Raw genomic sequence first — 25469 nt, forward strand, 5'->3', positions numbered from 1 at the left:
AAATATATTGGCTTTGGTTTGGGGTTTTTGTCCTCATAGCTTGCTTTTTCTCCAGGCAAGTTATTTGAGAACAGGAAGAATAATATTTTGGTAGTGTTTCCTAATATTTACTGTCCTTTGAAGCTTGAGCATGTGTCAGGCTGGAGTTGTAATTATTTATTACCAGTTTAGAAGTCATTTTTTTTGTTTTCCTCTTTCATGGTTTTCAAGAAACTGGCACTTGAAAGATTTTTCCAAAGAAGGTTTAAATTCTTACTGATTAGTTGTAGGTGAAGTTGTAAATGAGCTGTCAAAGATGTCACAAAAAGATGAGAGAAATTGCAGTGGGAGAAATAACAGCTATCATTATGCTTTAAAAAAAATAAAAAACAAGAAGAAAAAGAATCCAAGGCAGTAGTTGTAAAGCATCATTTAGAATTTATGGGGAAGTTATTTTCTTGTTCCTTTTCTTTAGTTTGACTTGTAAATAAGATGTTTAATGAAAATCTGGTCAGCCCTATATTTCATTTTAATATGCATGTGTCTGTGATTGCTTCTAGTATGCCACTTGTGATTTTTTTTTTTTCTTATATTTTGCTGCATGTGATAAATTACTCAACAAGAGGGGAGGACCAAATCTTATTTCAAGTTGTAGACATTGGAAATCTCTTTCTTTGTAGTATTGCTTATTTAATAGATGCTTGTGATTATTACAGCTGCTGTAATTTGGGATACTGTCCAAAAGTCAAATGAAAGGAAAATATTTTGAACTTCACTTTTACAGAAGTATTTCTCTGAAATGAACTTAAACATAAAAGATACATAATTGTGCATTTCAACATAAACACCAACAAGTTACAGAAAGGGAAGGTATAAATTCCTTAAAAGAAGATAGTAAACAAATCCACAATATTATAGCTAGTTTTTTGTTATCAAGTATTTAAACTTTGGTTTGTGTCAGTTTTTAGATTTGTGAGATTTTGTTTTAAATACACAGGACTAGTGATTGTAGATAAAATTGAAGAAAGCATCATGTATGTGTACTTTACTTCTACCTTTTTTTTCCTTTGCCCCAACAGCAGTTTCTGAAGTGGTACAGTGCTTACACTAACACAGCTGGAGAGTGGTGGTGGTTGTTCAGGGGTTTTTGGAGTGTGTTGAAACAGACCTGTGTGCTGCTGTCAGAGATTTTAGTTTTGCAGAGCTCCCTCAAGGAAGACTGATCCATTGGCTCAGTTGGTCAGAGCATGTGCTCATAGTGCCAAGGTTAATTCCATATGGGCCATGAGCTCAGTGATCCTTGTGTGTCCCTTGCATCCCAGAATAGTCTGTGATTCCCAGTGCTTCATGTAAAAGCACAAATTCTGATGGTTTACAGCAAGCTTTTTGCAAAATGCTGAGAGGACATTAATTAGAGCTGTGTTGTGCCTCTGTGCCCTTTGATACTTTTCTGGAGGCATACATGGAATTCTTTAGATTGGAAAAGACCTTCAGGATCACTCAGTTCAACCTCTAACCCAGCACTTCCAAGTCCATCCCTAAACCATGTCCCCAGGTGCCACATTGACATGACTTCAATCACTCAGGGATGGTGGCTCCACCTCTTCCCTGGGCAGTCTGTTCCAATTCCTGACAGCCCTTTCGGTGAGGACATTTTCCTAAGATCCAATCTAAACTCCCTTGGTGCCACTTGAGGCCATTTTCTCAAGGCCTTTTTTTAGGGAATTGTAGAGAGTGAGAATGTCCCCTCTGAGCCTCCTTTTTTCCAGACTAACCCCCCCCCCCAGCCCCCTCAGCTCCTCCTCATCAGATCTGTGCTCCAGACCCTGTCCCAGCTCCATTCCTTCCTGTGCAGCCTCTCCAGCACCTCCAAGTCTTTCTTGTGCCATTCTGCAGAATCTCCTGGTGGTTTTTAGGAAGGCTGGGTGTGCTGGACTCTGTAGGTACCTGTGTAGCTGCCTTGAGATCCCTTTGCCTTGGGGCAGACAAAAAGTGATAAAACAGCTCAAAAGCAGAAAGATCTCAGAACACTGACAATATTATTAAAATTTTAAGAATAGCCTTGTGTTTGAATGAGCATATATGAATATGCACAACCTGTGGAGGACCATACAAAATTATCATTTTCTCAAGAACAGCTGGTGAATTTAACACCTCCAATAGGGTGTATGTTCAGAAATAAAACTGAACTTACTTCATGAAAATAATGTCTAATTTGGATAAATTGAGTACCTTTCAGGGTGGTGTTACTGGCAGGGCAACACATGCAATCTATCAAACCAAATCTTCCATGTGGAATCAGGGAGAGGAAAAGAAGGCTGGATGTTACTGAGAGGCTTTGACATGGAGTTGAGATGGATGTTGTTCCCTGGAAATTTGCAGATAACCGTTTCTGTTGAACAGAAGATTTAAATGTTTTCACTTTTTTATTTTTAAACAGTCAGCCATGGCTGTGTGCATCAAAGTGGGGTGTATTAATTCAGTGCTTGTTTGCTTTTTGTTTCCCCAGCTGTAATTGGCTTGTAGAATAGCTGCAGGTGGTCAGTAACTACTGGGTTTGGTATTAGATTTATTTTCCCAAAAGTTTGAAATATGAGAGATGGAGATTGAACACACTGTTGGTATAAACTAATTATATAGTTGTAACCAATTTCAGAAAGGAAATCATCAAACCAAGAGTGTGTGTGGTTGGTTCTTTTAGTTGGCTCAAAAACTTTTTGAAAGTTATCAATGAAAGATACTCATTAGATTTCTCAGTTGCAGTATGTGCTCTTACAGTTAGCTTTCAAAATGTCATTCAAGCCCTCCCCTCAATGTATTTAACTTTAAAAATACCATTTCTGTTCAGCTAAACAGGGCTGGAGTTGTCTCTTGACACAACTCACCAGAGTGTTTGTTTCAGTTTTGGGGTGTCTCTGCTGCCCAGTTTTAACTGACAGAATTTTGAGGAATTCCCAGAGCTGTTCACAGGAGCATATCCTCAGGAACTTGAGCAATAATGCTTTTCTATTTTTGGTTTCTTCTGGCTCAACAAATAATTCAGTGTTCAATATTGAAGGACATCTATTCATTTTAGAACATAACAAGAAGAAATTGATGGATCAATGTTGAGCTCTTGCTCTCTGTAATCCCTGGAGCTCTGATTAAGGGGATTTTTGTGATGTGTAATCATTATTATTACTACTCTGGATTAGCTATTCAAAGTCAGTATTTCAGGTTGTTTCAGACAGGGAAACCACTGATACTGTAAAGAATAAAGTAGTTATTTATCTAGTAATTTGCAGAAGGTACAAATCCTGTTTGCCTTAACAGGAGAGGCAGCAGGGAACACTTTCTTTGCTTGTAAGTGAGTTTCTTTTCAACCTGAACTTGACCCCAACAAAAAGTTCTCTAGAGCCTTTTCTCAGGGTAGCATGTAGGGAGTTTCTGTCACCTCTTGTTACCAAGGGTATGGATATTTGCATCCACCTTAGCTAGGTCTGTCTGCCTGGAGCTCTTGGTTTTTTGATCTAAGATGTAACTTGATTGTCTTGTTTTCTCTGGAAGCCAGATTTTTTTTTTTTATTCTTTTTTTTTTGTCACAACTTTGTTCTCTTGCAGTAATCACATCCTAATTCTTATTTGTAAGTATACCAGCAGTATTGAGCTGATGGTTGAAAAATATTTTATATGACTTGCTAGATCTCTGACTCATGTCCAGAAAAGATTGTGCATCAATAAAAGTAGTCTGATGGGTCAATAAACTTTGTCAAAACCTTCTCAGTCTTTACTCAAAAGGCATATTAGAGACAAGGCTTTAATTCACTTAGGAATGAGATTCTCAGATTGAGTGATAGGACTTTACTCAAGGGCTGGAAGAGTCACTGTTTCCACTGTCTGACCCTCGTTTGTCATGAAGGGCTCTCAGTGTCTCCATGGTTTGTTTTGTATTTTAATTCTTTAGCCATATTGGAGTTTGGAACTTGCCAGGCTTCTCTGGAGTGCCCTTTGTTGAAAAGTACTTTAGCATAGTTTTACTGGTTTAATGCATTTTATTCTTCATTGTGTTGGCAACATCTGTTTGGATTTAGACTAGAGATGAAAAATACCAGAATGACTTCTTCATATTATGTATTTCATAGTGATAAAACCCTATTCCCTAATTTTGTAAACACATTTTACTTTCTCTTCCATCACTATCTTGTGTGAATCTATATGAAGGGTGTGGATAGAAACTGTCCTTTTTAGCTTTTCAACAACCAGTTTCCTGGTCCTGGACTAGGAGAAGAGCCTTGGTGCAGAGAGAGGTTTCAGTGAGTTCTCATGGAACAGGCTTGCCATCCTTGCACTGGTACTTACTGTCTTTGGATGCAGCTGATGGGGGAGAGTCCCTTCCTCCCATGGCAGGCATGGAGAGAGTCCCCAGCTGAGTAACTTCAGCTCACTGTGGTTACTCACAAACTCTCCTTGGGTTATTTCTTCAGGCTGATGTGATAGAAAAGCACAACTGCCTTGGTACCAGGGTCTGATGTGCTTTAGCCTTTTCACGGGACAGGAGAAAGCAAATAAAGGTGAGCATGGACACGATTTCAGAGGTGAAACTGAAGGGGATATTTTATTAGCATTCTCCAGTTGTTTATTTGGGTTTTTGGGACTCTAACAAGCCGTTTTCTTGTCAAGAAAGCAGTCCAGCCTTAAAAGACTGAGTTGACTAATAGTGTCAATGTAGTGTTTTGTGTGTGAACATTTTATATCTCTTAGTATTAGGAAGAAATTCTTCCCTGTGAGGGTGGTGTGGGACTGGCACAGATTGCCCAGAGAAGCTGTGGCTGCCCCAGCTCTGGAAGTGTTCAGGGTGAGGTTGGATGGGGTTGGAGTAACCTGGCTTGGTGGAAGTTGTCCCTGCCCATAGCACAGGGGTTGGAGCAAGATGATCTTTTAGGGCACTTCCAACCCAAAGTAGTCTGTGATTTCTTTCCCTATTCAAACTGGAAGAAAAGTCCCACTAATGAATTGGGCACTGAAGAGAGAGGCTCTTGATGCTAGGAGTGGGATGGCAGGAGGGCCAGAGAAGGAATCACATGGAGAGTTACTTTTAGAATCTATTAGCTGCTGGAAGGGCCAGCAGGAAGCATTTGTGAATGTTTTTCCTTATCTGTGTGTGTAGTAGAGGAAGAAAAGGATTCTCTGCATGGTTGTGCTCTGCCTCTGTTCCATGGGAGCTTCTGTGGAAATTCCTGTTTAGCCACACAGCAAGTGACCAAGTCATGCAGAATCCCTTGTGGGAGGGATACTTGGTGTGGGTTTACTGAGGGTCATGGACCAGGAGAAGGACTGAGTTTTGTGCTTGTGGGTTTGCACATCTGAAAAGCTATTTTCTCATATATCATTCTGGTTGCAGTTAAGGTGTGTGGGTTGTTTTGGAAATTCATACTAAAATCTGATGTGTAATAAAATGCAGTTACAGTGGGCTGAATATTCTCAAGTAGAGCAAAGGTATCATGGCAGTTTTTCTTGGGTTTTTTTTAACCTAGGATTTCTAGCATAAATATAAGCTTATTCCTCTTAGTAAGCACTCAAAAAGAAGTAGAAATTCAATAAATGCATATACGAATCACAGAGTTTTTCTTGAGTGTCACTGTTATTCCTTTATCTTATTTACATTTTCACCTCTTCTTTACAGGCAATTGCTGGTTACTTTGATGTATTTTTTGAGAAGAACTGCCACAACAAGGTGAGCATTTGGAGTTATGCATTTTAAAAATTCTTTGACAGATGAGGATTTTATTTTGTGTCAAGGTTTTTGGCAGTGAGTCTATTTTGCTGTAGCTAAGACTGCATATGCATCTGTGTTTGGTAATTGATTGATGTGATGTGATATGAAAAAGATTGTTTTTAATCAAACTCTTTGAACTCTCTCATTGCAGGTCTTATTCTCAACTGGTCCCCAGTGTACCAAAACACATTGGAAACAGACAATTTTTCTCCTGGAGAAGCCAATTCCTGTAGAAGCAGGTATATTTAAATTCAGTTGGGCTGCAACAATAGTTGTGTTACAGTGCTGTTACCATTAAAGCTAGATATAAAATACTTCAAAAATTACATCAATTTCAAGTTCAAAAAAAGCTAGTAAATAAATCTTTCAGCTGCTGTTGAAGGGATTTTTTTGTCTCATCAGACCAGGGAAGTGTCTGCATACAGAATTCTGGTTTAAAATGACACTTAAATATATGCATAAGTATCTTGTAAGTGGGCATATCTCTTATATTTGTATAGCTGCATACTGGAATTTTGGTGAGAAAAGTTCTGTATCTAAGGATTTCTGATGCAGAAAAATGTAAGACCAGAACACTGCTGTTGTCATTCTCTTAATTTTGACATTACTAATATTCTGAAGTATCAGATTTGTCAAGTGATTGCACAGGATTCCTCGTAGCCCTCCTGAACTATTCTGTATTTAAAGGGATCATGAATATATGCATGGGTAGTATCTGCCATAGTGGGGTTACTCTGTAAAATAAAAGCAGTTTTAAAGAACTCACAGCCGTGACTTGAAGTATTGAATAGGTTTTCTTGATACTCTGTAAGTTTTTATGAAGTGGTTAAATACTGTAATAAGTTTCACCTTGAATTTGATGCAAGTAGAAGGGTTTTTGTTGTCATCAAGGATAAGCAAAATTCAGATGATCAACTGTTGAGGTGAGGTTTTGAAGACTATAAAGTGATGCTTGTTAGTGCTTTAATTAGTTCTATTCTTGAAGTCTTGAAAGCACATCTTGTACAAGTAGTCAGATATTCCTTGCTTTATACACACAGGTATATCCATGACCCTCCTAGAATGGTCATGCAAGAGGATGGACATTCAACAGGTCAACAGACCTTAACCTCTTATTCCTCTAGAACTTTCTTTTAGACTCTCACAGACTTTTTACAATCCAAGGAAATGGAGCAGTTCATTTTTATCCTGTTTTATTTGTGTCCATTTGGCCAGCAGATATTTACTCAGCACTGCTAATCTCTCACCCAGTGAAGAATGGGTTGTCTTAGGGAGCCCCTTTTCTTTACAGACTAGCAGAACCAAAGGAGGAGCCTCAGAATGGGGCTCATTTCTGCTGGTCAGTTAATAAATTCCTGGTAATGTGTGGCCCTGACCTGAGCAGTTTGTAAAGAGATCAGGCATATTGGGGGAAAAGCACAGAAAAAGTTGTGTGGATGCTTCTGCACTCAAACTGTAAAGTTGCCTCTTCCAGCTACCAGACATGACAACTTTTTACCAGGTGCTTCTTTCCTAGAGGCACTGAGGTTTGTGATATCTGACAAATCACTTCTGTCCTTCATGCTTTGACTTTTTATTCTTAAACAATTTTTATTTGCACTTTCCTAAGTCCTGTCACTTCTTGGGGTGCACCCATGCTTCGGTGCATTCCTACTTGGCTTGTGTTCTCTTCAGATTCTCTTTCTAGACAAGGCTGACTAAATCTCCTTGCTGCTACTCATTAAATCTCAATGTCATAGAGTGAATCTTTAAAAAGTGCAATGACATTTATTAAAATATGCACATTATTTCATATTACAGAGCTCATTTGACATTTTTCAACTATGTGAAATTACTGGGAGGTGTGCCCCAGCCTAGAGTTCTGGTCTAGGTGTGGTGACTTTCTGAAGGCAGCTGCAGAAACAATGTGCTCTGCTTGTGTGAACACAACCAACCTGACCTTCAAGATCACTTGTGCTGTAACTCCTTCCTTCCTTTTTATTAGCTCGTATTTCTTAACATAATTCCCCATAACAAATCTTGTAACAGCTGTTTCTCTTTCTTTCTGCCTGTCTCCTTCTCTTTCTAATTATTTGAATTCCCTTTCCCATCTTTTGCCCGTTCTATCTGGTTTTATATCTTACCTGAGATTACCACTTATATCTAGATTGTCTCCCTTTTGCTTCTAGTGTTCAAGAAGATTGAGAGAAACCCCTGATGTAATTTTCTTTTCTTTTGTAATCCCAGTCTTAATTTCTGTGGGATATTTGTTGGTCATTGATGACATAAGCCTATCAAGCAGAAGGTGCTTCCTGCTACTTATACAGGAATGTATGTTAATTGACATGATTTTTCTGGAAAAACCATTTCCTCTCTTGATCTCTTGACTTTGATCCTTCTCCTTCATTGTTCCAAAAATCTTTGTCCTCAAGATATGTACAGAAACATAAGTACAGATTTCCCTTCCTTTTTTATATTCTTCTCTTTTTCTAAATAGTGACTTGAGTATTCATCTTGATAATTTGTGGTTAGCCAATTTTTTTTGTTTCTTCAGTCTTTCCATTTTCTCAACTAAACAAACTGTTCAAGCTCATTGTGCAGTCTATTTCAACGTGCACTTCCAGCTGTTTCTCTTGTGCCACTTGTAATGAATTAGCACTGCTGGTCACCACTCCTCATTTATGGCATGTTGAACCAAGCTCCACTCTGAGTGCCCTGAGATTTTAGGGAAGCCTTGTCTTCAGAAGAGTTTTGCTCAATGCAAGTGAACTGGAGGCAGAAGTAACTGTATTAGATGAAATATGTTTGCATCATTTGAAGCCTTTCCATCCATCCCTGTGTTTACTGGTATTCATCAGCGCTCTGTATAAATTCTTAGATTCAGAAATACATTATGGCAATCAGAGAAACATCAAAGAAGGTGCACTTTTGACTAAATATATTCATAGAATCATTAAGGTTGGAAAAGACCTTTAGGATCATTGAGTCAAGTCATTAACCCAGCACTTCCAAGGACACCACTAAACCATGTCACTGGGTGCCACATCTGCAGTTCCTGGGCAGCCTGTTCCAGTACTTTACAACCTTTTCCATGAAGAAATTTTTCCTAATGTCCAATCTAAACCTCCCCTGTTGCAACTTGAGGCCATTTCCTCTTGTCCTGTTGCTCATTACCTGGGAGAGGACCAGCTCCCACCTGGCTACAAGCTCCTTGCAGGGGGCTGTAGAGGGCCCTGAGCCTTCTTTTCTTTAAGTTGGGCCCCCCCAAGCTCCCTCAGCCACTTCTCATCAGACTTGTGCTCCAAAGCCTGCCCAGCTCAGTTCCCTCTCTGGACACACTCCAGCACCTCAAAGTCTTTCTTGCAGTGAGGGGCCAAAAACTGACCCCAGGATTCAAGGTGGGGCCTCAGCAGTGCCCAGATCAGGGGCACCTGCCCTGGTCCTGCTGCCCACACTACTGCAGATCCAAGCCAGAATGCCATGGGTCAAAGTAAACTCTTCTTTTTCCTAGTAAATGTTGGAAAATAAACAGAAATAATGCAATTTGAGTCTTACACTAATCTGAGCAGTGTTACCATGATGGCATTAGCTTTTGTAGCTTTTTAATATGTTGTGAAAGAAGAATTTGCTAGTGGAATATACATTTTAAATGTTTTCTTGATTTGAAAGCATCTTTCAGACAGGGCAGTGGCTGTTTTTCCCCAGTGAAGAAAAATGATTCCCTCAGATTTTTAGTTCTCAGTAAAGTAGTAAGGCTGACTAAAAGTCCCTTATCAGATGCTTGATAGCTTTTGGGGCCATGCCTGGAGTGGTTATAAAGCACTGATTGTATTTGGTTTTGCTCTGTAAAAGAGGTTGAGCTTTCAGATATCCAAACCTGCTGGGTATTTAACTGGAAAATGCTCCTTCATGCCATGGCAAAATTGTTTTGTTCTGCAGTATGAACTAGCTAATTTTCTCAGCTCTTTGATGCCAGGGTATTTGTTGTAAAAATAGATCTATTTTCTCAGCCATAAAAAGGACTGAATGTTTTGATTTATTCTAATGATAGCAGAATCAAGCAGTTGCAAGCCAATGAATGGGTCTTGGAGCTCATCCTGGCTCCTTGGCTGGTCCTGCTGCAGCCTGCACTCCATGAATGATGTTTGTACATCTCTGGGATGAAGTGGGAGAGGTTAATTCTGGCTCCAAAGGTCTGGACAGTGAGGCAATAAAACCTACACCTAATTAATACTGATTGTTTGCCACTGAGTTTCAGCTTGATACCTGTGGTAGGTAGCTTTGTATATAATGGATATGTGCAAACTGTTATACTTAATGGCTAATTGCTGTTCACTTCTTTAGATATAATGTGGGAGTGGGGGATAGCCTCTTACTACTCATGTGTTCTGAAAAACCAGTTTTCTTCCTTATGGACTGTGACAAGAGACTTGAAGCTGATTTTCAGTCAAGTAAAACAAAATAGCATCAGCATGTTTGGATATGCTTTAACTGTTCAGCAAGCAATTAAAATTAAAGAAACTGGAGAAAGAGGCAATATATCCTGGGTTTTCTCAGACAAAACAGTGATGTATTGTAGACTCCCTACAGAGTATAAACCTTCTCTTAGAGCCCTTTTAATAGCTTGAACATGTCTTTATTTTGAAGATGGAAATTGAGATCCAAAGCAGCATCTTTTTCTCCTTATTGGTCCAAAACTGAGTCTCTTCCTTTTGTTGTTTTGTTGAAATACTCCTGCTAAGCAAACCAAAAATTACATCATTCTCATTTGGTTGTCTCAAGAATTTACTAAATAAATCAAATGCTTACAAAAATTATTTTAAAGGACCCACAGAATCTTTTCAGTAGCAATGCATTAAGTTAAAACCCAGCTCTGTATGCAGGCAAATCCTATTAGCAGTAAAACAGCCTATTGTCAACATTGTGTGCTTTTGATATTGCCTTGCAGTGAAAATAAAACCTTGATTTGTTTTTCTATGCTGTTAAAGGGGCTAGCACAGCAAAGCTGGAGCAGAACTCACATGACTAAGCTCCTGTAAAATCCTTGATTATCTTTAGCTCCCTCGTCTCTGCAATTGCAAAGCTGTTTGTAAATTTACAAACTGAAAGAATGTTGATTTGTCTACTTAGACAGCACTAATAAAAGTAGGAAAACAACACTAGCACGATTAATCTGTCTGAATGTTTTGATCCTATACTGAAATACTTCAATTTTGTGCATCCCAGTTGGATAATTTGGCTCCTAATTAAGATTTTAGTGTCTGCTTTGCCTGTCTACGGCTGCAACATGGTGTCTATAGAAATCTCATTTATTTACAGTGGCACCTCCAAAAATGATGCTGGCTTTTAAGATCTAGTAAATGTTAAAACCTGAATTTTGAGGGTCTCACACCAAGTCTGGCAAGTCTTATGTTGTATTTATCAAAATCTCCATTTTGAAATGATTGTGCTGACTTTTCAGGAACGTTTTTAGGTGTATGTTTCAGGGCACTAAACTGAGAGAATCTCTTCTCATGGCTGTTCTGTCTCACTGAAAGATAATAGAAATCCCATATTTAGACAGGAAAACTTGGATGGACTGATGACACAGATGTGCTATTCTGGGTGCCTCCCTTTGCAAGTTCTTCAGCTCTGAGGGAATATGGTTCAAACAGCAACAGCAATCTGGTTTTCTCGGAATTTTGTCCCACTGCTGAGAGAAAGCTTGGGACAAGGCTATACAGTTTAGAATGTCCACTACAAAAAGTGGTGAATTAAGCTAGTTCTAGGTGAGTGAGTTTGGGCACTGCAGCTCTGCATTGTGGAGGACCTGGCTTTCATCATTCCCTGTGGCAGCTCTTTGTGGTGCCTGAGCTATCTGGGAATCTCTGCAGTGCACACACATTACCTTGAGCAGCCACACAAGCCTGGCTTGCCTCACTCAGTGCTGACTTCTTTGCAGGAGCCTTGTTCCTGGGTTGAGTTGAGCAGTTGAAAAGTGTCAGTTTGGTACAAAAAATCCTCAGAGAATGTACTCAGAACAGGCATGGAGGAGACAGACCCTCAGGATAGTTTCAGCAGAGGGTGAGCAGTGATGCAACAGAAGGAGTTGGCAAACAGTTGATCAGAGTAGCCAGCCCAGAAGGAATTGGCAAACAGTTGATCAGAGTAGCCAGCCCAGAAGAAGGGTATCACAGGTTAGATGGGTGATACCAAAAGGCAGTGGCTGCTGCTCAGAACAGAAACTGCTTGTTGGATAACACTGGGTTGGAGATTCATTAGGAGAAAGTGGCCAAAGGGAGAAGGTGGCAGTCTGTGCACAGCTGCAAGTGCCTGCAGTTTAAGAGGATGAATGGGAAGATTAAGGATAAGTTCCTGAGTTTAAGGGAAATGCTCTTGGTCCCATTGCAAACTATTTCAGTCTTTCCTTGTTTTCCATTGTCAGAAGATAGGTGGAAACCATTTTCTACCCAGAGAAATGCTTTTGAGACTTGGTGTTTTTTCTGTTGCATGCTAGAAGTCAGTGTTGCATTACATAGTGGGTGCAGTTATTTAAACTAGGTCATGTTTAAATTGTCCAGCTTCCAGCAAGGACAACCTTACTGTGCAGAGCTTATCAAATGTGCTGGTTTGGGACTGGGAAGGCAGAACCCCCCCAGTGGTTCTTTGCATTGCAGGGGATTTGTAAAGGTGCTTTTCACCAGCAGTGCAGTAGTTTAAGTGTGTTCAGCCTAAAGCCCACTGCAGTTTTCTAGCAGCTCTCTGAAACAATTCCAGTGAGCTCTTTCATAAATTGTTACATTTTAATGGTGTTCAGTATAAATAATGGTTTGAGTACTGTGTTCTTACTTGTCCCAGTGTTAGCTTCATAAAACTCTTCCAGGGAAAGAAAAGAAGGATACCTAAAAGACCTTGATTGCTGGCTGCCTTTGGTAACTCTTTTGTGTCTTTTTTTGGGATCAGAGAGGGAGGAGACACCAAGTTGTATTGAAGGGCAGGGTAGTTCCTCACGTTACAAACTCATTGCCATGGGGCATTCCAAGTTTTAAGTGGATATTATGGATATGCATGCAAGGGACTCTGTACAATCTTCAGTTGTGATCAAATCCTTTGTAGACTGAAAAGCCATGATTTATTGGGCCTGGACACTCTTGATGCTGGAGGATCTCTGCACTCAGAGATACCTTGGCTCACAGACTGCAGGCTGGCCCTGTGTGTGATTGTGTTGCACAGACATAAGTGACAGATGCCATTGCTTATGGTTTTACTGGTGGTAAAAGTCAGAATCAAAATAAACTGGTTCAAGTGTGCAGAGCACAGGTACTGCAGAGCCTGCAGTCAGACATGCATTATGTGACAGGGAGTCAGGATGGACACAGGGATGTCTTTTTTCCTGTACTAGCTTACCCACCACTTCTCCTGAATTTTTCTGCTTTTTCCATTTGGGGGAAAATTTCAAGCCTCCCTGGGGGATAATAAAAATGCAGCGAGGGGATGGTAATGGATTCAGCTTTGTCCTAATCACACTGCAGTGGCACTGTGTGGTTTACTTGCATTCAGTTGAACGTGATAAGAGCAAGGTGATGCAGCTGAGTCCCAGAGACAGCTTCCTCCAGGCAGCTCCTAGGACAGAGAATGGGGGAAAACATCAGTCATTTTCTATCTACATGACATTGATTAATTGTTCAGAACTGCCTTTCAGTTACTGCTGTTGTTTGCTTCAGCCCTCAGAAAAGGCTGCTCCAAAAAGCACATTTAATGTGGCTACAGCATAAGGAATAGCTGGGAAAAATGAATGGATTGCTTTGTTTCATTAACTATCTTTACAAATTGAATCAGACTTCCGTTCTCTGAAGTCAGCTATTTATGAAATTCTATTGAAGTTTCTGCTTCATTTTTATTGTTTTGTATTAATGTTTTAAATGGGAAGAGTGAAGCGTGCATTAATTGAAATAATGGAATTTTAGTTTACAGAGGCTCTTTAGCCTTACTGAATTGTTATCACAGGATGTTAAAATAACTCAAATAGGTTATTTTGTAGCAGTTTTGAAAATCTGTGTGTTCAAATCAGGTTAAATTTCCTAGCTGGAGTGGGACTGTAATGCTTTTTTTTCTTTACCTTGTCCTTCTCTCTGGCAAACCTGTCTCTGTTTAAATAATCTGTGGAACCACTTTCACAATTCTCTGCAAGTTGCATTGTGTTATGTCAGGCTTTTGATTCCTAGTAACAAAGCTGCACATGAGTTGTAGTGTAATCTCCAGCTAACTGTTACATGATGAAAAAAACCCAAAATAATCAAATTTATTTTTTTTCTGATCCTTGATACTACAGTTATTTTTGTAGATGAGTCTTCTTTGATACTTGTATTGCAGCCTTTAACAAAATGTCTTGCATTTATAATTTACAATTTGACTTTCTGTCAGTTTACTGTTTGTGGATGCAACTGAGAATTGTGCCAAATGGAGACCTCCAAAATGCTTCCTGAATTTGAAACCAGCTTAGTTTTGAAATTACTGTTTGTTTTCTTTTTTGCAATAAGGAAGCTTTTTATTGGGGTATTAACAGTGGCTTTTAAAATCACAGTGAGTAATGAGCAGCTGGAAAATACCTTGGATCCAGGGAGATAGAAAAGTAGCAGCAGTGAATGTGTTTGGTGTGAGCAGTGAAGATGGATGGGGCAAGGGAGGTCTGATGGAAGAGTAGCAGGGAACTTCTTGCTGTAGATTGGGATCACAGCCTGCTTTGATGTGCTCAGCAGAATCCTCTGTGAGGATGTAGCTCTTGCAGGTTTGAAATGGTGGGATGAGGTGGCTCAGCAGTGGACTTCCTAAATGTACACTTTTACAAATGTGTGTGTGTATACTTTGTGGCTTGCATATTTCTAATTCACAAATACTCCTTAAATAAAATGTCTTAGGACTGAAAAGAAATTGAGATGAGGTTTTTTTCCTTTTGTGTGCAAGCATTTGCTCTGGGTGTAACAGAAGGACATACCTATCAACTGTTATGACACTGACACCTTGTAAAACAAAACCTGAAATTAATAATATATATACTTGAACTGCCACAGAGATTACTGTGGTAGTTTCCTGTCAGATTTAAAAAATACCTGGTCAGAATTTAAATGAAATGCAGTGCAAATACAGAGTACATGGCCCATACAGCAGAGAGGGGAATATGCTTTTGTGGCTACATGGTTTTAATCCAAGATGGTGAATATATCCAAGAGGTACTGTGGTTTTCCCCAGCTACAAGTGAAATATTTGGCATATCAGTAATTTGGGTGGACCTCTGAGAAGTGAAGCATCAGCCACTCGCGTTTGTTCTCAAGAGCTTCAAAAACTTCAACTTCTTTAGACTTTTAAGGTTCTGATTAATTGGGAACAGCTTCTTGTGCATGGATGCAATGCATCTTTGCTGTTACTGTGAGTGATTCAATACTGTAACCAGAGCAATTCCTTCTTGTTTTTTCAGGAGAGGCCCTGAGAGGAAAGATCACAGTCCGCAAGAACAGAAAGGATCCGCGCTCCCTCTTCATCACCCTCTCAGTGAAGGACAGCCAGCAGACCTACAGCCTGCAGTGAAACTCTGTCCATGTCTGGCAGGGGCTCCATTCAAATGCTGCACTTGACTGCTGATAAGTCTTCTGGAATATCCAAAAATAGTCAACTCTTGGGTTTGTGTGTGTGTACACACACAAGAATATGGAACTGAGATTTACGACCAAACCAGATCCTGCTGCTTCACGTGGTGTGAGGAAACCAAGAAAGATGGGTTTGGGTTACCTGAGATTGCTTGGTGAGAAAAAATGAGCCTGAAGTCTTGCTGTAAGGAACAATAAATAGGATCTCTCAATAATGTTTTATTCTTCCACTGGCAAAATCCTTGTATAGTATATTTTTGTGAAAGAAGCAGCTTAGTCATGTGTGAGCGCACCTCAACAGTAGCTGGAAAGTCCCAATGGGAATAATTTTTGAATTCCAACTTCAAGACTAGGGCAACAGAGATGGTATTTTTACTACACTTCTGCAGTTTAAAAGTTGTACACATTTCAGTTACATTTGTCTAAATAAATGAACCCAGTGTGATATATAATGCAGTTGCTGCTTTCCTTGTGTTCTGTGTAATTGGAAATTCTGTCTATCCTGTGATGGCTCATTTATTTGTGCCTACAGTTTTTTCTCTCCTAACCTGTTGGGGTGTAGGTGGGTGGAAGTGTGTATCTTAGCAGCTTTGGGAAAAACACTACAAACAAAAAGCAGTTGCTGGAATGGTGGGTTTGGTTTGGCTTCTTGCAGAAACACTGGACACTTAAGTGATAACTGTTCAAGGGAGGGGGCATGCATGTAGGTATTTATTTTAATTAATTTTAATTCCCTTTAGGCTCTTTAAATGTCCTGATTAACATGTGGATGTTCAGGAGCTCAACTCACATAACAGGAATGCTCAGGTACTGATTTTAGATCCCTCCATTTATGCAAATGAGACTGCACACAGTTCTTAAATTCTATCTGTTTTCAGAATAGGCTTTACTATAAAAAACGTCATCTTAAAATGAGACAATTGCACACACAGAAAAAGTCAAAGATTTAAGTTTTATTGCCCAGTGGTATCTGAGAAATGGGAATGCTCTATACTGATAAACAGGGGTGAGGCTCAGTGAGCTGCTAGCACTTGTCTGGCTTGGTGACATAAATCCATTTTGGTCTTGCTCGAGGCCCTTCCAATCTGAATTTTTTTATACTTCTGCAGATTCTATGTTTGTGTTAATGTTGCTGTAGAAGGCAAGAAGAGAAGAAAAAGAATGCAAAGGGAGAGAAGTACAAAGCCCAGTAGAGAGTTTGTGTAGCCTTGGGTTGCAGGGCTAAAAGATAAAAGAGGCTTGAAAATGTGTAAATGATGTCTTAAAATAAATGAATAAATAAATAAAAACCAACTCTGCTAAAAACTGAGGATTTGTTATCATCTAGCTAAAAGGAAAATATTCTGAAAAGATTTCCATTAATGTAAAGCCTGAGGAGGGTGATTTAATAAAGGCACTGGATTTTCAAAGACCTTCAAATACACAAGTGGATGTTGATCTCATGGTGATTGTCTCACAGCATCCTGTGGAAATAACCCATCAGTTTTAGGGGGCTTTTTTCAGTCTAGCAGTTGAATATTATGGGATTCATCTAACAGCACAATGAGTTATTTACATTTCCTAATTGCAACTCTAAGAACTAAATATTGCAGGAAATGGGATCAATAAATACTCCAAGGGATTCTAATGATTGAATCTGAGGCATAAAAGTGGAAAGTAGCTATTTGGAGTAGAAATGCCCTTGGATTTGTCCAGTGAGAGATCATAATCCTTCATACAAATGTGATCCTTTATTCTACGGCACATTCTCAATGTGGCCAAACACAAATCATTTGTAGCTGAATTAAAGACAAATAAGTAAATAAATAAACAAAATAATGCAGAAATGGCTGGTATTCTGCATATTCATGGAAATATTTCTTTGTCCAGGTGGTAGGAACAACTTGTTCATCAGTCATTGGTGTATCAAATTTTTAAGTATTTTTTACAATTGGGGTAGTCACAATTTCAGATCTAAATGTATTACTTCAGTGTGTGCTCCTGTATTGAGAACAGAAAGAAAAAACTAAGTTGTAGAGAGCCTGAATTTCACTTAACATCTGACAGCATTTGCCTGTTACACCAGCTCATCTAAATTTACCCCACAGAATTTATTTCTTTAACAACAACATCTTATGTGACAAAATATTTTTTTTTTCCTCAACTAAACAGTATCAAAATTATATATCCTATGGGTTAGATCTCTGTAAGTTTGAAATTGAAATGAGGCATTTATTTACCTGCCTTAGAGCTCTGTTTTCTTCTGTTCTTCCCTCTCCTTCCCTGGAGCTGCTGTGGGCAGATGCAGTTTTTGATGCAGAAGCAAACCCCACTGGTGGCTGCTGCTCTCCCCTGCTCATTCTTCACCTCATGATTCTTGCCTGACATGATCCATGGAGCTGTTTTTGCTGCTGCCTCCTTTCCAGAGCATCTCTTGTCTCTGGCTTTTGGGTTTTTCCTGCTCTGGGGGTTTTTGTTGGTTTGCATTTTGTTTGAACTTCTGATGTGCCCTGACAGCATTCTCCTATTTCTGATGACCACATCTCTCCCATCTGGTGCTCCTCTTCTCCCTGATCCTTTTATTTGAAATGTTGAATGTGCAGCTGATTCTGGGGAGGTGCAACAACCCCTGCACAAATCTCATCTTTGCTTCAGCAACCAGTGCTGCTCAGAGCATGCTGGATTTGCCAGCACAGCAGAAAGGGGGATGCAGGTGCAATAAGACAAATACAAACAAAGGGTTGTCACAGGCCTTGAAATGTATGAATAAGTTGTTGTTGCTAATGGAGAGCTGCCAAAGCACATTAAAAAATCTGATTTGGTCTGGGATGCATATCTAGGAGGATATAAAGAAAAAATAAATATGATTGGTAATTTCAGGTCAGTTGTCAGATGTGTGAGGAAATCCAAGGTGGAATTGTGACACCTTCCTTAATGTGTGGTTTCATGCATAAACAAAGGCTTTTCTTTGACATCAGAAAATTTAGGACCCTTAATTCACTTTATAAATTCATTTTGTGAAACTTGCACTCAGCAAAGGGCAAATGAATGCATGGGGGTAAAGGCATGTCTGTTTTCCAAGAGGATAAAATTTGCCTGACCCAAATTCAGGTGGCAACTACAAATCTAATGGGAAAATATCTTCATTTGCAAAACCAGCAAACCTGCATGTTAGGTATTAGCAGTGTCATGTAAATTTGTGTATGGGAGTGGGTTTTGGGCAGTCAAGGGGGTTGTTTTGGTTTTGCCATGCTTAGTTATGAAGTCCTGCACTTCTGAAGTTGCATGGACAGAAGTTTTTAATGCTTAATGCCATAGTTAACCTTTTTCTCAAAGAGTGTTCTTTACCAGTAGTTCTCAATCTCTATTCATGCTGAAGCAATTTGTATTATATTTAGCCCAAAGTCAGAGGAGCTAAGATGGACCATGGTTCATAAAAGTTCTTTTAATATTCAGATAAAACCTGAAGGGTGGCCTGCCTTCTACTTGCAAATCTGTGCCCAAAGTCTGTGTACTTGAAGATAAATAGCCCACCTGAAAATTACATGTATGCTCACAGCTCTACTTCTTATTTAGATGTTATTGGTATGTTAGGTTTTGGGGTTTTTTTATTTAGATGTTAATGGTATGTTTGTTTTTGGGGTTTTTTAATCTTGTCTTCTGCAGTTCATTTAAAAAATGTTTTGCTAAGCTGTAAAATTATCTTGCTGCTTCTCCCCATCAGAGAGCAGCTAAGCAAGACTGACAAACTTGGAAGCTTCTGGTCCTTGGTAACTGAATGACTCTTCAGTGAGCACCATGCTGGGGTCTCTTAATAGGATTTTTGTGTGTACACCTTAGTTTGACCTTCTAAATTCTGTCCTGTGGGTTGTGCTGTAATGAGACAAATCCAGCTTCTGTGATCCAGAGAATAGCAAAGCCTCAATTTCAAATAAAGCTCTACAGAGGATTTGGAGAGCTGGTTTGGGAAATATAGCTTCTAACTAAAAATGTAGGCTGCTAGTGTGGTTTGAAGAGTTTTATTTCAAGGATGTTTCCCTGCTCTCTGTTTAATAGTGCCTGAAGTCCCCAGCAGTAATGACTTTTAGCATTTTCTGTCCCTGGTTGAAATTATCTGAAGGAAAAATTGTAGAAGTGTGTCTTCCCCAAGGTTTGTGGAATGACACAGCCCAGCTATGGCTGGCTGGGAGAGGGAGGAGGGGGAGTTGGAAGATCAAGGGTTGAAAGTAAAGACTTATGTGAAGACTAAAGTGATGATTTTATTTTTAGAAACCAGGTTTAGAAGTACAATTTGCAGTTGCTTTTACTACATGGATTAACTGCATAGTAACAGCATTTAGGAGTTTTCAAAGGCAATCAAAAATAAAGTCATGGGTATATATCTGAGTACACAAACTTTGAAAGGAATGGCAAAGACATTTTACATTATTTTCTTTATCCAGGCATTGACAGATGTTAAAGCTGGTGAAGTAGTGACATCTAATTAAAGGACAAATACCTTATTACATGGGAAGGGAAATTAGAGGGAAAATCTGGCTTTTAATGTTATGGGCACTACAGACAAATTTGCAGAAGGACTTAGGTGATTAAACAGGTGTAGAAAGCATTCAGTTTGAAATGAAAGCATCCAGTTTGAAATGCTTTCATATAACTGGACAGAAACCTGAAGATGGTTCAGTCCTCCCAGTTTAGTAATAAAGTTTAAGCACATGCTGTTTGATACAATTTTTGACCATGTATTAAATGCATAGGTTGATAACTAACTTCACAGGGAAAAGTGGTATTGGTAAATACTAATTTAATGATATTGGTGAGCAGTAAAGAGAGAAGGAGAAGCCTTCCTACTGGTGAGGTACCAGGCACACAGGAATTATTGATAGGATATTTTAAAAGCTCATGCTTTTTCAGCACCTGAATGTAATGTGTAAATGTCTGTTCCCAACTGGCTCCAGAATTTTTACCTGCTTTGCTAATTCCCATATATCAAAATAGAAACAGACTTCATTTCTATCCCTTTCTGAATGGCAAGGGTGTGCTGGGTTTCTTTGAACTACTAATGCCTCCAAGTTCCAGAGCTCTCTGAACTCCTCCATGGTAAATCATCCCATGGAAAAACTCTACCATGAAACAATCAATTTCTGGATTTATAACATTTCTCTTGCTGTTCCTCTAACAATTAACCAAAGTAAAATAAAAGACTCTTAATGGCAGTGATAACAAATTAAAGAGGAATAAAGCTTACTCAGCATGTTAATTCTATTTTCCACTTGGGTACTACTCAAAACATCAGTGCAAACAGAGTGAGAGTGAATATGTCCCCTGGAAAGCAAACTGGCTGAAGTTAGCCTTTCACAAGTAAGAACTACTACCCAAATAAAATTACTCTCCTTGGATTCAGCTGGCAGATGCTAAAATAATCCCCCTTCACATGGTGATTTGAGAGGCCTTTCAAATTATTTTGTTTTCTTCCAAGGAAAAACAGGTGAAATTGGATACTCATTTTTTCAGGGGTTTTTTTCTCCTTACCTTTCTGGCATCTTGATACAGGATCCCTTCCTATACAAAAGAAGGGATGGATTTTTGGCATTAACTGAGAGGGATCACATCTGCACCCCAGAGTAATGTGCAGTGAGCAGCAAGGTGGGAGTGATCCAAGTGCTTAGAGGACACCCACATCTGGGAAATTACCACTGGTGAAAACCCTGCTAGTGGACATAATGCCAGTGCTACTGGAATATAATCTGTGCCAGGTGTGCTCCCCTTGGGCTCACTGCACCTGGCTTTAGTGCCTTACCACCTGAGCAGGTGATATTCATAGACTGAAATTAAAAACCAACAAATAAATCAAGAAAAATCTGTAAAACTGACATCATTCATTCAGTATTGTCCTAACAAATGAATACACATTGGGTTCACTCTTTGGAACCATCACTCTCTGCTTGCAGTACTTTTCATTATAAAGTTAGTCTTGCTAAGAATTTTAGCTTTTGCTTCTATTTCCCTGAGTGTTGCAGACTGCCTCAATGAAGAGAGAGCTCTAGGAGGGCAGGAGGAGAAGTGGGAGGCACAGCAGAAGACCAAAGGTCCTGGGAGGCACGAGGAGCTCCCTTGAAGGAATGTTGATCCACTTTGGGTAATGATGGTTTGGATAATTAAGCCTGAAGCACAAGTAGGATTCAGTAAGTAGAACTGAATTCTGATTTAACCTTCTGATGGGTTATGCAAAGAGAGGAGCACTGAAAAGAGGGAATTTCTTAATAGTATTGACTCCTGTCACAGCACTGGACATTCTTGGAACAAAGGCTACTCAACTGGAAAATTGGATATGAGGAGGAGGAGGCCTCTGTGACTCAGATGTTCAACTGTGCTGCACTGCTTGCTTGCTGGGGAATTGACTCAAAGCCTTGCACTGAGGAGAAAAAGCAGTGCACACTTGAGTTTCTTGCCTCATAACAACACTGATGATAATTTTGGGAGCATTTTGCCTTTAGAACAGTCACAGCCCTTGTGTTTGTGGAGACCCCAAAATGGATTTGGCTTAGAGAGTAGCAGATGCTCTGAGGTGTCCCCAGAGGTGGAAATGATGCTGTCACCATTGGTCTGCAGTGACTGTGACCTCCTTTGGGTGCCAGCTGACAGTGACCTGGACTGAGCAGCCTATGGGGACAGGCATCCCCATCTTTCTAACTTCTCACCTGGAACAAACCAACCTGCCATTTCTCCTTGGCAAATGACAGCAAACCACAGCAGGGAACACACTGCCAGCTGAGGAAAATGGAAGGAGAGGAGGTTTGGTTAACCAAGGTCATTTAATGGTGTCAAAACAGAGGATATAGTAGTATTACAATCTCCTTCTTTAATTATCAAGCTATTCAGCTCTGATCAAAATTTTCTGGCGTGACTAAGGATTTAAATTTTCCTTTTTTTGTTTTTTTAATTGCTCTGATGAAACTGAGATTTATATTTTTACAAAAGTTTGCCTTTCTGAATGCAAGCTCCTCAAAAACCTCCTTTCTGAAAAACCTTTCTGAAGGCAGCCTCCTTTGTAGTGCCTTAAATGAAAGATAAGATTGTTTCCTCTAAAGCAGACTTCCTGAATGTCATTTCTTCAGAACAGGTTGATCTGTGTTTTAATATTAAAAGATGTCGTGGTTTCTCTTGTCTTCCCATGTTAAAAAAAGCCCCACAAGCAGATGATGCAGTATGAGGGCAGGAGTAAATACTCCATCTTTCCTGGCTTTCTGATCACCTTTTAATCCATTGGTTTGGTCAATTCTGAAGTGAAAACCTAAATGCAACATCTGGCTAAGGAAGGGAGTTAGGGTTGTGGCTGGGCCCAGCCCTTAATGGAATTTTGTGGTTTTCACATGGAACTATTTTCTGAATCAGATGTTTCATGCCTGATTTATTCATCCATGTGACAGTTAATTACTTTTGAAGTAATTGAGACATTATTGAAGGAAGTGGGTAAGAGAGCTGTCAGCAGGAAAACCTCCACAAAATCAATATTGTAACATCATCTGGCACAGGCTGCCCAGAGAAGCTGTGGCTGCCCCATCCCTGGAAGTGTCCAAGGCCAGGTTGGATGGGGCTTGGAGCAGCCTGGCATGGTGGGAGGTGTCCCTAGCAGAGGGGCAGGAACAAGATCAGCTTTAGGGTCCCTTCCACACCAGACAATCCTGTAGTCTGCTTTTGTGGTTGCCATCTGAACACTTTGCTTCTGTCAGTGGAGTAAGCAAGAAATGGCTGAGCTGTTACCCCAGTCCCACCATTTCTCTCCTCACATGGATTAATTCCCAGCAGGAAATTTTCAAGACAGTCTACAGGGTTGAGAAAAGACTTTCAAAGAGCTCAGAGTGGAGTTTATTAGGTTTTTGATAAAATGCCAGTCTTTGATATGCCTGCCAGGACATGGTTGCTTTTCCTGAGTTCTGTCATTACTCCTCTGGGACCACTCTGTGCTTAAATGTTTTTAATAAATCCCTGTGTTTGTACCTCATGTTAGAGCCCTGAGAGCAAAATGAAGCCATTCCCATTAGTCAGAATGCCCAGCTAACATATTACCAATAAACCTTGTTTTCAGTAGGTCATTGCCAATCAATTTGCTCTTCAGCATGCTCTGATGTTGCTGGCTGTATTTTTAAATCACTGATGTGTACTGATCCTTTGGAAGAGGACAAACACTTCTTTTCAAATCTCCTTCCCCATTCCCTGTTTGATATGTGGAGCTGTTGTTTTTTGGGGAGGAGGGGAAGTGATCAAGCATCAAACTTTGATTTCTTTGACGTGTGCTGTGCACTGAGCAACTCTTCACCACCCTTTGGAAAGGTGGTGGGGTGGAGAACCAGAGAGGCTGAGGCACTGGGTAGATCTATCAGATGCTTTTTTGCATCAAATATTTTAAATACAGAGCCTCTTTGCAGAGTGCCTCACCTCTACTTGTCTTCCATAAGGAATAAAAACTTAGATGGGGTTAGCCAAGTGTAATTTAGGATTTCTCTGGAGATGGAGTGGAATTAAGGAGAGGAATGCATAATCCTGGCTGATAACAAGAGTGCAGGTGACAGGAAAAGTTAATAAAAGCCAGTAAAACACCTACCTACACCTTGGTAATGTAATTACCTCCACCTAGAGCAGTGTCTGGTTTAAGAAAACCTCACCAGCTCCCATGACATTTTCCTGTGCTTCACAGACACCTCTGCAGGTCATATTTCTCTTTCCTCCTCACTCCCTGCAGCCCACTGCAGCTCATCCTGTGAAGCTGTTTTTCGTGCTCAGTAGCATGGGAGTAGAAGGGAGAGAGATGAGCTGTCACCTGGAGGATTGTTGCAGGGGGTGACACGTGGCTCTGATGAAGGGCCAGGGCAGAGATGGTGAAGGTGACAGTTCATCCTTCTGCAGTACATTCCAGGGACTGAGGTTTGCTCTAGCTCTGATTGTGTGGGATCTGAGAGAGATAAATAAACCACAGGGGTCAATGCCACGTTGCCGTGGGTTTTAATCCCATTCTGGCTCCACAGAGGAGCTTTCCATACTTGTAAGTTCAGTGATGATCCCACCAAAAGCAAATCCTGAGCCTGCACATGCCCCTCTTGCCTGCCTGGCACTGTCCAAGGGGAAGCCATATGTTCAAGTCCTCCTGCCTGGTGTATCTAGAGCTGAGTTTTGAAGCAGGTTGTGGTGGCCTTGATAGCATAAAAAACAATAATTAGAGATTCTGGATCAGCCTTGTTTGAACACTGCTGACTCTGTCAGCCGATACCAGGAGCTGCTGGTAGCTTTCAGATCATCTCTGCAGAAGAAACAGTTCTGTTTTGCAAACCTTATTACTTCATGTCCTTGGAGAATATATTCATTTTGGGTGTGATTCTGGGGTTTTTTTGTTGTTTTTGTTTCTTTCCCTGTGTTTCACACCAGCTCCCGAGTTGTGGTTGTCTCAAAGTTGAAGTTTGTGTTTTTATGCTCCTTCACTTCCTTTGGGGTTCTTTGCTTTTTCCCAGGATCAGTGCTGGCTGGTACCTGGAATTTGCTCCTCTGCCTGCTGCAGACCAAGCTGGCTCATTTCCCCTGTGCCTGAAGAGTAACCACCAATAATTGTCAATCCCAGCAGGAAGCTGGAGAGAGGAACATGTGGCTGAGTTCTGTGAAATTCTCCAGGCTAAAGTCTGCAGACATCAAAATCAATTCAATTTGTCTGTCTAAATGTTATTGCTCAAAGTTGAATAATGATGTGTTGCTTGAAGATGAGCAAATTGGATTGAAAGAGGCAGGACCCATCCTCTAGATCTGAGATATCTCTGTCTTGTCAGTTTTGTAACAATTCCTGCAAAGCAGTGAAAAATCTCCTCTGACACAGGAGAGATGAGTGTGCTGACACTGAAGTAATTGCTTGGTCCAGGTGGTTCTGTTGCAGTCATCTGGGCAGGCATGACTTGTCTGGGGTTTGACCCTCTGGCTCATCATCCCCATGGCCATTCCCTTGTTGGGGACCAGAGTGGGGAGAGGGCAGCTCAACCCCCCTCATCTCACCTGACTGGGTTCTGCACCCAGGATGAGGTGGCAGGATGGAAAAGCAAGTATTTCCATTGTCAGAAAGTCTCCTCAAAGGATATCATCTCACTAAATTTCTTTCCAATTAAAGGGGGGTGTTTATG

The 25469-nt window shown here is 40.2% G+C and overlaps 1 protein-coding gene across 1 annotated transcript in view; it reads left to right on the forward strand.

The window, feature by feature from the left end:
- Window positions 1-15792, forward strand: part of PRMT3 (protein arginine methyltransferase 3) — a 55006-nt gene extending 39214 nt beyond the window's left edge. The window contains exons 13-15 of the mRNA XM_030239848.2: window positions 5642-5692; window positions 5886-5973; window positions 15168-15792. Coding sequence (XP_030095708.2) covers window positions 5642-5692; window positions 5886-5973; window positions 15168-15277 — 249 coding nt within the window. The 3' untranslated portion in view covers window positions 15278-15792. The remainder of the gene's footprint in view (window positions 1-5641; window positions 5693-5885; window positions 5974-15167) is intronic.
- The last annotated feature ends 9677 nt before the right edge of the window (window positions 15793-25469 follow it).

Source organism: Serinus canaria, chromosome 5 (genome assembly GCF_022539315.1).
Source record: "Serinus canaria isolate serCan28SL12 chromosome 5, serCan2020, whole genome shotgun sequence".
NCBI lineage: Eukaryota > Metazoa > Chordata > Aves > Passeriformes > Fringillidae > Serinus > Serinus canaria.